This window comes from Dicentrarchus labrax, unplaced genomic scaffold (assembly GCF_905237075.1).
Source record: "Dicentrarchus labrax unplaced genomic scaffold, dlabrax2021, whole genome shotgun sequence".
In the NCBI taxonomy this organism is placed as follows: Eukaryota; Metazoa; Chordata; class Actinopteri; family Moronidae; genus Dicentrarchus; species Dicentrarchus labrax.
Window position 1 is genome coordinate 14986605 of NW_026136719.1, and position 17477 is coordinate 15004081.

The window sequence follows — 17477 nt, forward strand, 5'->3', positions numbered from 1 at the left end:
GCTTCTTTTTTCTTTAAGTAAACTGGATTTTGTTTAATTGATCATTCATTCAACATCAGTAAACCTACTATGTATGTTCATATTATTGTGTCTTGATTAGCAAGCAGTGAGACAGATGATGCAGAAAAATCTACATGGTATGTTGTGAGTTCGTCTGACATACACAGTCTATAACAGTAAATTAACCAATCACATACTGCAACAAAGATCTAACAAAATATGTCCTTAGGCCATGAGGTACCTTATTAAATCATGTTTACCCCAAAACACAGTTTATTTATCTGAACCTCAATCATGTAATATAGACACCTATAATGGGAAACAAGGCATTTATGTGAACATGAAGGTTATAGTGGTTAAATTAAACCTCCTAAAAGTAACACACAAATCAGTTGTTACTTTTATTCATTTTCATTGTGAACGTTTTGGCTATTCCTTCTTCAGCATGCAATAGTTTCATGGTGCTTCCAACATTTCCCTATAGTGTCAATTAACTCCATTCCAACAGGTACACCAAGTGACTAAAGCTAGTCAGACGCTTCTGCCGTCTATCAACATAAAATAAAACATTTACAAAAACTTAATACAGATTATCTCCACTAGTTCTCTGGGTTTGACTGGTGTGAATCCCACCCATTGTCATGGATGCTGTGCATTTGTGTTAACTTGTGTTAAAAAAGTGGCAGAAGGCACTGGTCATCTAACAGTGTTATTAATCTCCATTGTAAAAATACTCTAATTTTCTTTATATGAGTGTGAGCTGTTCTTTTGTGCTGGAGTGGTCTTTTCTTGCCCCCCTTAAAGATGCAAAACATAATAAAGTCAAATGCCCCTATAGGATTAAGTAGAAAGTGTAGTAACGGTCAAGTAGAAGTTGTTTTTTATGTTATTCCCTCCACGCCGTCTGATTTGTTTCACTATTTGTTCTCCTTTACAAATACTCGGACAAACACAGATTTGTTTGCTTTTTTTTTTTATCAAAAAAGGATATAGAGTATTTCATTTTGACATCAACAAACCTCTAAATTTACACAGCAACAGAAGCCATAGAATCACACTGTAACTTCAGAGGCACAAAACAGGAAACTTTTAACTACTTCAGGTTGCACATTTGTCATTTTTGAAAATGTAGAATCGCCTGTTTAGGTTTTATCCATAATGTCAATGAATATTGTAACAATGAAATCATGTTTGTAAGGGGAAAGAAGGAGGTACATGTGGTTACGGGGGTCCAGCCACTGAATGAAGAACATTTATCAAACAAAAAACTGAGGAAAGAGAGACAGAGAGAGGGAGAGGGAAGAAACAACAGCACACAGTCCATGTGGACCACATCAAAACAAAAACAGAAACATGAAGAAGATGAGCGTCTGCTTCTCAGACAGAGCTCGTTTTATCATTCTCATCTGGTGAGCAGCCCCGTCACAAACTCCTTGCACTTTCTTGTGTTCAAAGACGTTTGTGCTGGACTCTATTACTATATTTTCATACATATATTTCTATATTTTTTTCTTTACAAGTGTTTATTTTCTACATTTGTTATCACAAAAAACACGACTTTTAAACAAATGCATAAAAACAGTTACATAATGACTGTTCATGACTTTTGACCAGAACTGTTACTATGGATTTATTGCTTTGTACACTGAGTAATGTTTGGTGCCACCTGCACACTTGGGGGTCCATATGCTGGAACCTTGCTGCTAATGGTCTGTTCTCCTTTAAAAATGTTTGAGTTCCAGCTAAATCCCAGCTCTGCTCTTCACTTTTGGTTAATTGTGCAAAGAAATTGAAGCATCAGTAACAGTTTCTGAGACAAAGACAAATAAGTTCTGAAAAAAAAGGAAACAAAAAACAAAAAAGACATACTACAAATTTCACGTTGTTCCATGCATAAATACACATCCACACACATCTATATTGTGAAGTGCTGACTTAAGGTCTCCACAGACAAGTGACAAATTAAACAAAATTGCCTCCCTTCAGACCTTGTCAGTGTAAGTGCACATGAGGACATGAGGACAAAACAGATGCTGGAGGCTTGTTTGTGTTTGCTCATTCTTTCTATTCAGGAGCCTAAAACACTTTTCATTACCAGGCTTCTGTAGGAAAAGACAGGTCATTACATTATGCATTAATTCATAAAACGTCTAATCGCACCTCCATTCTGTAATGGAAATGGACTATTGGCAGTTTATCCAAATTGCCACCTTTGTGATTGCCCTGCTGCTATATTGTCTCTATAACTGTAAAGAGAAATCTCCTGTTTTGGTGAGCTTTATGCAAAGTATAGATATACGTAAACATCCAAATACTTGTTCAGGAATGTTCACTACAACCTCTATAATGTCTTTTGACATTTAAACTCTCTGAAAACATATTTTCTCAATAAGATTCTGATGGGATGACACATGAATACTCAAATTTCAGCGAAAGTTAGAACCGTTTTGATTATTTGACACAACAGATTCTTGTATTTTTATTTTTCTTGTCGCTGTTTTTAAGTGAGTGGGGCTCAGCTACAAAAAGGGGATATTACTTATTTCTATGCACCAATCAGAGCTTAGCAACACTGGAATCAGAATCTGATGACAGTTGTTTGGTAACTGTTGGTCAAACCACTGTTGGCTGATCAAATCACGCTCACACAGTCAGGATGAAGCAGATGAATGTTTTGAGTGTTAAAACTCTTAATAAATAATACATAAAAATTTTGATTGTTGTTTACTTTATGTCATAAATATCTTATGTTTTAGAGAATTTACTCTCTCATCTCTTTGATATCCCCCCCCTCATTAATTATTAGGTTTGCTGCTCTAATAGAGTAAGACTCTCATACTGATTTAGGCTATTCTGTAATTTCAGTCAAGTCTTTACATTGCACAAATCCTATAAGGTTGTGAACAACCATTAATCTCTTGATCTAACAATGTCTAAATTGAATCTATAAACTCTGCTACATATTTACTCTCTAGTTATCTCTGTCATAGATATATGTTTTATTTAAGACAGATCTTTCAGCAAAGCATTGGTACAACTAGACTTTCAGTAATGGTGATTATAATAATGAAAATGACTTGAGTCCTGCACTACACTGCTAAGATGTGACGGCTTGCAAAGGCTAAAATTAAACGAGGTACTGAGTTACAAAATGGATCACGTGTAGCAAACATTTGACTGACATTTTTACCTTTTATGCAAGTGTAACCAAACAGTCACCACAAGTCAATATATCACTCGTCAAATCTCAACACCAGGTCACTTAACATGTGAAGAACTTTTACACACACAGAAGCCGGTGACAAGAGAACAAAAGTCATCATATTGTGCATTAAAAGGACACACTACTCTGAGTGCATTCAGGAGAGATACAGTACAATCTATATCAACAGAGTGTCTAGTTTCTGTTTACAATGCTGTGCATTGACATCTATACACTGTAATGGCTGGCTTGTAGGACATTGTACTGTAACTTTGATAAATAGGGGGTCGATTCTGATGGGCAGCTTCTATGTAACCCTACAGGCTTCAGTGTAGTCAGGAAGCCTCAGCTGATGGGATGAAAATGTTCACATTTATACACAATTGCACTCCAAATAAATATATCTATTATCAATATGCATAATAAGACATTTACAGACTGCCAATTTGATATGAGTTACACCTCTATTAATCGAATATCTTTAAATTTTTTATACATTTTCGTAATAGTTACATTAAGTTGACACTTTTTTAGATTTATTTTTAGGATTTGTGCAAACAATACAACAATGGATTGTACTTTTTCTTGTTTCTCATTTGTTGTTTGATATTTTTTATGACTTAACTGATGCACACTCAGGAAAATAAGTCTACTCATGTTTCTGTGATGTGTGTTTGGTCTAGGAGTATCCCTCATCCTGCCTGTATCCATAGCCTGCTCCCTGTGCTTCTTCCTGGACATACTCCTCCGTCTTCTCCCAGCCTGAAGCCCAGCCTCCGTTCACCTGTGTGGTTGCACCATAAGACTTAGCCGGACCTCCTAAGGCACCATAATTTTGAGTGATGTCGCCCGTCTCCTCTGCCAACTCATCCTCGTCAATGAAGCCACACTTCTCCTCGCTGGTCAGTTCTGGGTCAGCCCATGGCTGTTTTTCTCCCGATGCAAAGAGCCCATAGAAGATCACACCTCCATAATGCACCATGGAGGCGATCAGGAACACAGACTGCCACTCCTCTCGAGTCTGAAGAGGAAGAAAGAGGGAAGGAAAACAAAAAGTTGTTTTTAACCCCTTAAAGGAAATGCCAGGACATTTTTCTTACTGTCAACAAATCCCACAGAAACACCTAAAACTAATGAAGAATATGAAGGAATGAACAATAATTAGATCCTAACTAACAAGACATTGTTACACAAAAACAGAAAATGAGTTACATGTTTCTTCAATACCATCAACATAGAAGTATTCACTAGTGGGTGAAATTCGGCGCTGGAAGTACCGGTATTGCATGATTTACAATACATACTATGTTATGTATGTAAGTAGCCAGTTGTTTTAAGAAATTGTTCAGTTTAAAAAAAAAATAACATTATCTTTGTAATTGTGACCCTGTGCAGCCTTAATTCTGAATTGTGCATTTATTAAATGTTTACTGCTTATAAATATCAATTAGGGGGACTTAAAATGTTGCCATGCTCTCCTTTAAGACTCATGAAATGAGAGGATCTTTGTTACTGTAATGTTTGGTGCCCAGAGAACAAAGCTCTTACCTTGTTCTTTGTCATAGTACCAACAATCAGTGGGCACACCATCCCAGACAGGGTACCCACACCATTAGAGATGCCCATTAGGATACTGGCATAGCGTGGAGCAATATCCAGGTGATTGACATTAAAGCCTGATGGAGAGAAAAACATACAATTAAAATATTTTTTAAACATTTTAAGGCAAAGTAGTCAGACTTAAATGCCACATGGAGGGAAACACTGTGACAGTATGAAGTAATAAAAGCCACAGAAGCAGGACACAGCTGTAGATAAAAGCTGCACAAATGGTGACCATCTTGTTGCAGACATAGGAAGCAACTCGCCACACATCCTCCTCCTCCCCCACTCTGACTGGCTGAATGAGTAAGTGTCCTTGTGAGCTGCCTGCCTGGCAAATCCCCCGGGATAGCTAGCACTGAATTATTAAACACTCCAGGAAAGCTCAAGAACAACTGGCAAGAAGCTGATTTTGTACACAGTAAGCGACCTCTGCATCCTCTGTAACTAAACATAAACAAAAAATTGAATTGAATGGCTTCATGTTACAAATAATATCTGAAATCTGAGTCTTTCGCTATGCGATATTGATATTGCATCATGCTCAGTGTTGGTATTTACATCATGCATCTGCAACAACAAATAACAACAAACATAACACTGCTGGGAGGTTTGTAACTGTGTGTACTGCATGTCATTTTAAACACAACAATGTTTTTCTTATAATATTTTATAATCTAAGCACTCACAACTGCATGTCAAAGTGTTAGAAAATTACAGTAAAGAATTAGGGAAGTACAGAAAATACAAACCTAGACTATTCAATCTTACCATCAGAGGAAATCTAGTTTATATATAATGTTTTCCACTTCCACAAAGCGTAGAAAACTTCATTACTATTACCCTTTTAGCTAAATTATATTAAAAGGGATAAAAAGAAATCTCTCAATTTCAGTTAAACTTGCTTAAATTTACTGCAGGAAGTACGAGCTGCTAACAACCACTAAATTAAACGAATAGTTTGACATTTTGGAAATGCACTTGTTCTCTTTCTTGCCAAGAGTTAGATGAGAAGATCAATACCACTCTCATATCTGTACGGTGAGTATGAACCTACTGCCAGGAGACGATTAGCTTAGCTTAGCATTAAGACTGGGAGCAGAGGGAAACGGCTAGCATGGCTCTGTCATCTTGGAAGTCCATAAATAACCCCCCATAAAACCACAGCTGGTTGTTTTTACACTTTGTTTTTGTGTCAATTAAACAATCAGGACATAACATGTTAGTTAGTGATATTCAGAGTAGGGACATTTAGTCTCTCACAAAACACTCTCCTGGCTGTAGCTTCATATTTAGCCACGTATGAAAGGGTAACTGATCCTCTAATCTAACACTCAGCAAGAAAGCAAATAAATGTATTTTACAAACATGACCAATTCTTCCTTTCACTAGACTTTTGAATGTCATTGTTCATTTTCTTTGAAGTACTGGTTAAGAAAACTGTTTTTGTGGTTCTTTCTGCATATTCACACATTTATCCCGTTCAAATATGGTTAATTATCCTTCTCTGCATTCCCCAAATCCCTTGGAATTCCACTGAAAACTACAAAGCCACACTACAATAAATCCGGTAATATTATATCTTAAATTGTTTAATTTGTACTAACCTGATATAGCAAATCCACTGAAGCCCACTGCCAGCACCAGGAAGGAGATGGCCATCCCTTTGCTGTGGGAATATCCTACCACCAGCAGCAATGTGGCCTCCATGCCAAATCCTAACAGAGACAGACAGCAGGTCACACACACACAGAAACACACAAAGCCCACGGGCTGTTGGTCATCGCAGTGCCAATTGAATTAAGCATGATACACGGCCTGCACCCAATTACATAAGTGACAGATATGAAATCAATGCACAGTCACAATCAGTGAGTCAACTTGTGTAAGTATTGAACAAATAGATTTTTATAAAAACATAAACACAACCAGCTCTTAAATCCATCTGGCAGCGAAGAGCAACCGAAAAGTGAGCACTATGGATCTACCACAGTGAAAGTAACACCTTGTAGCTGTGCAGAGAAAGGTGTGGAAAATGATATTTCATCCGCGGTTCAGACTTCTCACCTCCACAGTTCATGATTTTCCTGACAGTGGTAGTTGTCATAATGTTGTTGCTGCGTAGGTAGTCGGCCAGCTGGCCGCCAATGGGCACAATGATGGTCATCACCAAATGGGGCAGGGCAGACAGTATGCCAACCTACAACCACAGACAGAAAATCAAGCAATCAGCTGCAGTATGAGATGGCAAAATAGCACACTCGTTACTAATTTCTTATGAAATACAACATCATACTGTGAGTATAATCACTGACAACTACAGTGTCCCCTCAACTACTCATTTTTGCATCTATAAAATGTGGCACATGCCATGTGTATAGTGCATTATGATTGAGTTTTCTAAGTGTTAATCTCTTAATTAATAATAACTAAAGTTGTTTTTCTTGAACTTCAACTTGGATCGTTGCTTATTTAGTCATGAATATTTAATATCATACATACTGAAGGTATAAAAGCGAGTTTCTATGGGCTTTAAGATATTGCCTACAATATTAAAATTGCAATTTGATGAATTGTTGGAATAAAGTTACACCCAATGTTACAGTTAGAATTATAATTGCATTTCCCCATATGAATCACTTATTCTATGATTATTTGTTCTACATGCAACCAACACCACTTGACTGAAAAACAAAACAAAACATCAGTGTCATATAATTTGTGACAGCAGTCACTTTGAAAATATGTTGTATCTTTTGTGAACTGATGCTGCCTAGTTATGTAATATATCAGTTCATGAGAACGAACCCACCAGTTGCAGTGACATCGATTCTGATAATGATTCATTCCAAGAGCAAAGCCTCACATGCTCCGCTCTAAAACACTGGCGTTGCATCATTTATTGATCCCACAATTCATGCTCCATGTTTGTCACTTGTCCACTGACTAGTATTGTAAGCTCACCTTGCTTATCTCAAATCCAAACACTTCCTCAAAGTATGCAGGCTGGCTAATCAGCAGCAGGTAGAAGGTCCAGCTCCTGCAGAAGTTGGCCACGATGATTGCATAGACAGGCATAGAGGTGAAGAACTTTTTCCAGGGAGTCTTGTATTTCTGGAATAAATGACCTCAAAGATTAAATTTTATACACAAATATACACGATGTGTTTGATAGTGTCTCTGACAAAAGATAAATGGTTGATGCAACTGTAGCCTTTATAACACAAATGACTGAAAACAAAGATATCGAGTGGAGTAAATTATATTTATTGTCTTATCTGGAGGGTATCCCCTCACCTCGGAAGGACCCATTAGCTTGGCACTCTCTCCAATGCTTTCCTCAATGTAGCAGCGTTCCTCATGAGTGATGGTAGGATGTTCAGCAGGGCTCTCATAAGACACAAGGATCCAGAACATATACCAGAAGATGCCGACGCATCCTGCATATCACAGACAGATTACATGTCAGAACGTTAGATGAGTACAGATGAAATACTGCAGCTTATTTTGACCCCAGCAGTGAGTGCACAAAGAGTGTTTGGCAGTCTGATCTTTCCAAAATGCCTGAGAGAATAAAACCCAGACAGGAAAGCTAACTGTATTCAGTCCAGAGAGAGAGAGATGGGGGGTTATTTATTGACACACCCAAACATCGGAGGGAGGAAATCAATACACAGTCTGCCTGGATAAATCCATTTGACTTTCACTGGACTCTGAGTGTCAAACTCTTAAGGTTTCTACCAAGCTTAAAAACACTTTAGCCAACCATTTTTCAACATGTAATTTTTCACCACAGAATTTTACCTCGTCTCCCATTCCTACTGTACAAACACACACACATATACAACATGTAAGCCCTCATCAATCAATCTTACCATAGACGTAGAAGACTGAGGACCAGCCTGAGTACTGAACCAAGATCCCAGCCAGAGGCATCGCTATCACAGCACCAGCGTAAGAGCCTGACAGGCAGCGAGACAGGGGAGTTAAAGCTCAGACTTCTTAAACATTATATGCAACACATCAATTCTCAATTTATAAATGCTAATAGGAGAAAATAAGAAATTTACCACAGAATGAGATTGTAGCCAGACGACTCCTTTCCAGCGGAGGAGCCCACTTACTCCAGATACCATGACAGGCTGGGTAGGTCACTCCCTACACACACCACACAGCATGGTGAAGAAACAGTTAGCAGGAACTCCATGTTCTTTAGTCGCCTATTGCACTCAGTGGATATATAGTATATATGTGGAAATGTATAATGAGGTTGTTGATGCCCCAATGTCGGCCAATTTTTGGCATTCCAGGAGCCAGTGGGAGATTAGTCCCCTCCAACACAATGATTTAAATCCGATATCAATAAATATCGATGTGTTAAAATTAATATATAGGTTTCTACAGTGACCAGATTATAGGCTGTGTGCAGTGTGTGTTTGCGTCCATTTTAGCTGGATCCAGCACAGTGTCGTTCCAGTAAATAATCAGCATGTAAATAAAAACAAAACCCATTTTACACATCCATTTCAAACATTATAAAGCCATTATAATGCTTCACATTCACATGGTTATTTCTGGGGGTTTAGGATGTACCAACAATCTATGAGGGAATACCCTTTTGGATATGAACATGAACCAACAGATATCTGATATAATATTAACAAGAATTAACATTTTCACCCCTGTAATTAACATGAACAAATTGCACAGAGCCATGAGCAAAGAGGACTTGATGAGCTGTTCATGGAGCAAAGCAGCCCTGCAGCTATTAAATGTTCATCAGCAGCTAATTTGAACAAACTGTGTTGATGTAAAATACCATCTGCAATGGACTTTCTTAGGAGAGCAGTGCAGTGCCTCCAGTTTTTAAGGGATGAAATATTAGATTGATTCCATTCATTCTCCACAAAATGATTATTTAGTCTTCAATAAAGATGCGTGGCAACATGTAATATGATGCTGGGCTACTGACAAAAGAAATATCTACCATCATGACGAGTGTTTGATACCATTTGTCCAAAAGAACTGAAATAACACGGAGAACCCTCATCCAGACATTCCCAATGATCTCCTACATGTTCAAACAATGCCTACAAACAACTGTATCCTTTTAAAAATGTACATAGTAAGAACTGTAGTATCAGCTTTCTGTATTTCTCACTCAACAATCAACAGACCAATTTCCTCAACATGCCAAGATTTACTAGAATGGGAACCAGACAAATATGCAAGCTCATACAATGCCAGGCCTAAAAAAAAACTACTATGCAGCAAGCAGATATCTGTGTGTCGTGTTTCACTATGAAGCTTTCGCCTATCAGCATTTTCCTTTTCATCCATCTGTTTGCCAACACTTTGCTGTTGTGTTTCCAGGATACAAAGTGTGACAGCAACAAAACAAAAAAAGGAGCTGGACTATCCCACAAACACTCAGCTGTAGTGGACTGGATCAATACAACTCATCTCACATTTCTTCTCCAGTCTTTCCTTTGCTTTCTTGTGGAGGAGAATTTGCAGGAAGCCCCACTGTATAGTGTATTTTTGCAAATCCCCAGTTATTGATAGCCATAATCACATAAACAGACATTTGTAACCTTTATGTTATATTAATAGTGAGACTACATTCAGTGCATCAGACACACTACAAGAAAGATTTATTTATTTTTAAATTTCATATCGTTTTCTTACCTCCACCAGCCCTTGTAATATCCTCACAAAAATGACACACCCATAATGGACTCGGGCTGCCGAGGGAATGAACATGTTGAGAGTCGAGGTCAGGACAATGGCTGCACCAAATACCCTGAAAATGATGAGATGTATTTTTAAATAATAGCATTTTATATATAGCAGCTCCCTCATAATTATTTCATCTGAACTGAATATGTGGTGTCATTAACATAATATAGCTTTGTGACATCGCGCATTGAAATATAAGTAAAATATTGCTGGTCTTTTTTTTTTCTTAATTACACTCTGCACTAAAAATATCCATAAAACATAATGGATTTATATTTTTTACAATGAAAGGCCATTTGTAAGTCTCCTCGTCCTCATCTCCCTTTGAGAAATCAGTCTCATTTACAACCTCTGTGTATATTCAGAGCACCGGGTAAGGGCACGCGTCGACGCTGTTCGAACGCCGTGTCCTCGGTTCTGATTGGCCCGGCCCCACACGCGCTGCCCTTACGTCAGTGGACTAAATATTTCAAGCAGCAACGCCCAATCAACCGGATGCGTACGTGTCGCTTAGCAACCATTTTTCACGTCGGTACCGTTCAAGAAATATGTTTTTTTATTATTATTATTATTTGACGTTGAAATAGACGCAAATAGAGGGTTTATTGATCTTTAGTTGCTCACATCTTAGGTTATCTATTTATTGTCCTTAAAGGTAAAAAAAAAAAAAAAAAAACAGAAAGGGGGGAAGGAAGAACATTATGAGTTGTTTTTATTTTTTTCCATCCTATTTTTACCGTGAGGGAGCAGCTGAAATGAGGCGCAGGGGGAGGACCAGCAGGCCATCCATAAACACCGAGCTATTTCTCATTTCTGTCACGTTCTCCCGCCCCTCTCATGTGCACGCGGGGGGGCAAGCCCTAATCCGGTTGAGACCACTGTTGGGCACGAGACCAATTGATTCAAATACATCCGCGTGTCAATCAACAGGACGAGGAACAGACAGCCAGGGACATAAACACAGGCCTCCTATAGGCTATATTAAAAAAACATGGGCCTACATTAAAATCAGACTATAACAGGTAGACTAGAGAGGCTCACTGGCTGTTATATGTCATAATCAATATTATTGGGGAATTGTTGTGCTTTTAAATTCGTAAAAGTTTATTATCATAGCGAGCTCAGGATTTAGGCCTCTAGAGTTGAGCTATAAACGGAAGCATTTTCCCTTTATGGTGGTGTTAGCACTAAATTAAATGAGCATTTAACAGCCTACCAACAGCCAATCAATAAAACGTGCATATTAATATCATAACCCAGTGTCTGTATATTATAACCTATAAGCTTATTATAATGGGTGACGCATTGGCAGTGCTCATGTGAATTAAAGCCTTTGGCGACAAGACAGGGTCTGGTCTCCATGCCCTGAGAGAGCGACAGATTAGACCCGACTCCCCAGGGAGCTCATTAACAGGTGGCAGAAAGCCCTGACACCGGGAGCTGCAGGCCCGCCAGCCCGGTGGCCTCCCTGCAGCTCTGCATCACTTCAGAGCAGAAGACTGTCTGCTGCCTTTATACTGATACTCAGCCTAGAACTGTGAATTCATCCGGTTCATAATTCAGACAAGAATTTTATGTCTGGTTGGCCTTGGCTGTGTTTAAAGTAAGCTATTTATTTATTTATTTTTTTTGCTTTTGGCTTTATTTATTTCCAGTCCCCATTTGTTCGTTTTCGTTTCCTGCGTATTTAAAAAAAACAATAAAGAAAGGAAGTGAGAGGAAAGGATGCCAACTGTGCAGTCATTTTGTTTTCATAGGCCAAATAGAATAAAAAATCATAATGCTTCGTCTGCCAGAATAACGTGGCTGGGTTGTATTTATGGTGAGTGCCGCCTACCTGTTTGCTGCCAGCCTAGAGGATATGTATCCTCCCGGGATTTGTGTCACGATGTAGCCCCAGAAAAAAGATCCGTGAATTAGTCCCACCGTCTCTGGATCCCAGTTGAATTTGGCTTTCTGGTGTATAACATGGAAAACAAAACCAGTCAAAAAAAAAAAAAAAAAAGAGGAAACACTGACTTTGATTATTCGCCTCTGCTGGAGAATACAGCATTTTTAGGCAATAATTCAAGAAATGACATGTATTCATTAATTCCCTGAATGGAGTGATCCAAAGCCAGGCCTCTTTATTAAAGGCCTGGGGGGGTAATAGCCTTTATTTCGATTAGATGACATTGATATGATCACCAGAATCATTCATCTGTCCTGAACTGTCAGAGAAAAGCTACTAAGAACCTGATGTTTAAACTCAAATAGCTGAGCTGTTGGATGCAGTTTATCCCATTATTTGGTTAATATTTGGCCTAAACGCAGAAACAGAGATATATACATACATTTTACCTAAATATATATAGGCTATAGTATATGCTATGTTATTGTGAACTCACATATTGAGACATATTTTTAAAGATGTTTGACTTTGCACATATTTGTCCTTTATGCAAGTACACCCTGTCTAGGAAATGGGAGTTTTAAAATAGGCGAACATTAGCGGTAATTGTTGTAATAAAGGTTATACACAGGCTTTATATAAATGCATTTAGTCTTTTTCTTTAATTGCACCATATCATCCAAACAGTAGTCTATAGTATAAAAGATATCTGACATAAAACAGCATCATGTCTATGGCGCATTAATGATTTATGCATGTTTTATGCAAATATTAAAGGATTTCTCACCCTAAAAATATCCACTTAAATATGAATAAGCTCATCAGACCGGATTTTGGCGACCATTTAGGGTTTGGGAATTTATTTCATGGCCTAATACAACAGTAGGCCTTACACAGTGTGTATCTCGTGTGGAATAATTAATGTCCCTCCTTCTTCCTGTCTCTTTCTTGCTATAATAATAACCAGGTGTCTCGAGGCATGCGTGCAAGCCTTTACGTGTTTTTTTTTACGTCAGGGGAGCTTGGCGCCGTTGCCACACCTCTTTGATGATGATCTTGCCGTTCTGGTGAATGGTGCTGTTGTTGACCATGCCCACGATGGCCACGCCCAGGTTACACCGGATACCGAAGGAGATGCAGAAGCCCAGGCCGCTCAGGATGGCGATGACGTACCGGCGGGGCAGACCGCAGCACTTGCAGTCGCACAGCGGGGGTTTCTTCTCCGCGGCCTCCCGGGGCCGCCCATCCTCCGTTAACTCGATCACCTCCCCGGTTTTCTGTCTCCTCTCCATCACCCTGCAACAGCCAGGTGAGGACAGTGTCTAGCAAATATCCCCCATATAACATATCACATGAGATGATGCTCCTAAAAAACAAAAATCCCTCCTATAATGGAAAAAAAATTCTAAGAAGGCCCCTTTTTATTTGTATTTTTCTTAGAATTGTTCATTACGGACTGGACACTTGAGAGCTTGGGGAGGTTTTGTGTGCCTATATCTGAGATTTCTTGTCATTTCAGTCAAGAAAATGCAGGAGGCAAGTCTTGCAGAATCACCACAATGAACCAGCTGTAGGGAAGCTGAGGCCTCCATACTGTAGGCTAGTCTCTGTCTGCCACATCTATGAGGCACAAGTCAGACGACTTAAAATTAAATACGTGTATATGTTATATACAATATGATAAGAAAAAAAATAAAAAACAAAAACAAACTTCGCCTGTGGAGCTGGAAACAGGCGATCATGTCCCTGACTGTACCGCATTGCAGCAGCCCGCTCACTTTCACACTCATTAGCATTCACGGGACTGAGCAGCAGCTCCAGCCTCCAGACACACGTCTGTGGGTATTCCTCGAACTCTTTATTTATTTTATTTTTTCCATCCAGGGAAGTCACATTTACTCGCGACACGCTGTTTGTCCAAATTCAGGATGCAAAAAAATCATAAAGATCGAAACAATTAAATCCCAGTGTCTGCGGATGGATTAACAGCAACTGGGCTAATTAAGTGTGATAGGAAATAAACGAATTAAATGGCAATGAATGTGTGGCTTGCAGTGAAATCGAAGGCCTGCTATTTATAGGGTACGCCTCAGAAAATACAGAACAACCGCGTTTTTTTCCTGAAAACCTCACTGAAACCAAACTTCAGCTCATCGTCAGTAAATTTGCATTCGTTTTTACCGGATTTATCCTTTAGATTTGAAGGATTTTTAAGCCAAAAACATGAGAAAGATGGATTCACAAGGGAATAATCTGAATATAGCTGGAAGTCTGTATTGCATCTATTCAATCACAGATGCAGAAACTAATCAGATGTCTTAAAGAAATCCTTAATATTGATCGGTTGAAAAAGTGATGGTTTTAAATGTACGTTCATCATTACGCGCGTTTTTTTTTTTTTTTTTTTTTTTTAAAGATAACATGAAAAATGCATTTAGAAATTATGAATGAATCCACTGACTGTCGCGCGTGGCCTGCACGTCGTGCATAACCTGTCTACTAATGAGATTCACGTGCAGGCCCTACATCAGGATGGACTGACTGTGTGTGTGTGTGTGTGTGTTGTCTTTCATCCACACACACACACACACACACACACACACACACACACACACACACACACACACACATACGTACGTACACATTTGATTGCATAATTTTCTTCTCACTTCTAGAGGCGTGACTAGAGATCCTTGTAAGTTGTAAAACAAAATTCCGGGTGACCTGCAGACATACACACCACCGTGACTCGTGTCCGGTTAAAAGCATGCCAAAAATCACACTTTACCACGAGGAAATTGGCACGCGCCACTCAAGATGTGTGTGGGTGTGGGGGGGGGGATGCTTGTCCTTACCTGTGCATATGACCCAGGGCCTTCCCCGTAAATTCCTTCACCCCCGCCGTGGCTCTCGTCTTCACTGACTCCATATCCAGTTTCTATATGTAAGGCCTATTTCTCGGTATTATTTTACTGCTTAATCGTCATGTTACGGCGCAGGATGGCCGACTGCAGCGGCTACAAGGAAAACAACAAACGAAGTTATAATAAATCGGGAGTCCAGGGAGGCGACGATCCAAAAAGAACGAGCCTAATTTTCACAATGAAAGCGCTGAGGCGAAAACACCTTCGCGTAAAGAAGGGGAATCAAACGAGCTGCGCGCCTTCATCCACCACCAACTCATCTCCTGCCTGCCGTACAGTAGCCGCGCCAAGTGCCATCACGACGAAAACAAAAAGGAGTGAAATTGAAACGCCAGCGTCGTAGAGCGGTGGTGGACCCGTGTCCCGCAACAATAACAGAAAAAAAGGAGAGCGAGAGAGAGAGAGAGAGAGCGAGAGAGAGAGAGAGAAAGAGAGAGAGGGATAAATCGAAAAAATAAAACATAAAAGCTCAAAGTTAAGCAGAAGTGGGTGTTTGGAGTGGCTTCAATAAATCAAAGAGGGAGTGAGGCTGTATCGTGTCTCCTGTGGTGAGCGCAGGTTCATCTGACGTCGTGTTCAGCACCGAGGTCAGCGACAGCAGCAGCTCCGCGTCCAACATCTGGCCAGCTGCAGAGCTCAAATGAAGGCCAGAGTCAAAATATTACATGCTAATGAATATATATGTTTATTATTATTCATTTAGTAAAAACACATTGGGCTTTGGAGAGGAGGAAATGTTTTATAGTTTAATCCCTCGCCTTACGTCGCAGTCTAAATGATGTGAGATATAATACAGCAGTATTTCGATTACATATATGTTTCTATTTGGTGTTTTTATTCATAAAAAGTATTTATTTTAAAACAAGGACAGTCAACCCTATATATGAAAGCTGCAGCTCTCTGGAGGGCGGTGCTATGGAAACCAAATGAGCAGGAGTGGATTCCCCCCCCCCCCCAACAAGCTCCTCTTCTCAACGTAGGAATCCATCAATTATTTAAGTGTCTCCCATATTTTCAGCCCCCCCGACAACCACATCTTCCCACAGAGGCATGAGTAAAATTTAGGAAGCATTTTTCTTTTATATTTTATTTAGTTTCAGATATCTGGTATTAGATTTGAAGGAGATATCATCTGATAACAACTGTCCTTCTGCAGCATTTGCAGACCAGATTTAGCGAAATGGCTAAAAGGCTTCAACTAGTAATGGTTATAAAACAAACATGAATAAATAACAATAATAATCGAAGTTTAAGATATAGATCTTAGATGTGTGGTTAGAGGACAAAAGGGACAGGAGAAGTGTCTTTTTTGTCATTTGTTGGTATTGGCCACCATCTGGTGCTCGTACATGGTACTGCACCTTGCTCTTATCGTTTTCTCCTTTGAATGATAACTCTGAGCCGATTAGTGATGAATTCTGCTCTTCACTCTTTCTCTCTTTATATGTATATATGTAAATATAGCCTATATATATATATATTTAGTTTTTTGTCTTAAAGTTACCCTCCATTCAAAAATGTGTTGCTTATCGTTACTTCACTGGTAACCTTGACTGTGCAGAATTATGTATATGCATTGTTCACACTAGAAGGCTGTTTTCATATTCATCTGTAGATTTCTCTGTGTTCACATAAAGTTTAAGACGCTTATGTGCAAGCAAGATTGGTGTCTACTAGTTTGGAAGCCAATCCCTGTCCAGTATGCTACTTACACATATGGTTTTGGAAACACTGAAAACTGACTTTTCAGTGAAGTAGGAGACATATATGTCTATCTAGTGTCCAGTAGTTAAACATTTGATGATGAGCAATATTTACATATTCACAGATTATTCAACAAAGAGAAGGAATAGACAGCAGCAACATTTTTGTGGAAAACAACACTAGACACTAATCATTATCCAAAGTAGAGTCTTTTTATATGTACTAAAACATGTCCAGATGGGATCTTTAAGTCTGTTAATAGATAGGGACTGCTGGAGATAGACAGGACAGGGGGAGGGAGGTCATGCAGTAAAGGGCCACAAGGTGAAATCAAATCCAGGCTGCTGCAGTAGGGACTTAGTAAATGGGGCGTGAGCTGTACCAGGTGAGCTACTGGGGGGACTGAAGTCCATGC

The 17477-nt window shown here is 39.2% G+C and overlaps 1 protein-coding gene across 1 annotated transcript; it reads right to left on the reverse strand.

The window, feature by feature from the left end:
- Positions 1 to 956: 956 nt before the first annotated feature.
- slc17a6b (solute carrier family 17 member 6b) lies at positions 957 to 15975 on the reverse strand. Its single transcript, XM_051380300.1, has 12 exons — positions 15290 to 15975; positions 13475 to 13730; positions 12381 to 12499; positions 10493 to 10607; positions 8875 to 8962; positions 8680 to 8766; positions 8102 to 8244; positions 7769 to 7918; positions 6872 to 7004; positions 6412 to 6522; positions 4751 to 4878; positions 957 to 4223 (listed from the first exon to the last, which is right to left on the reverse strand). Exons 1-12 carry the CDS (start codon positions 15361 to 15363, stop codon positions 3882 to 3884), a joined length of 1746 nt encoding a protein of 581 aa, XP_051236260.1. The 5' UTR covers positions 15364 to 15975; the 3' UTR covers positions 957 to 3881.
- Positions 15976 to 17477: the final 1502 nt, after the last annotated feature.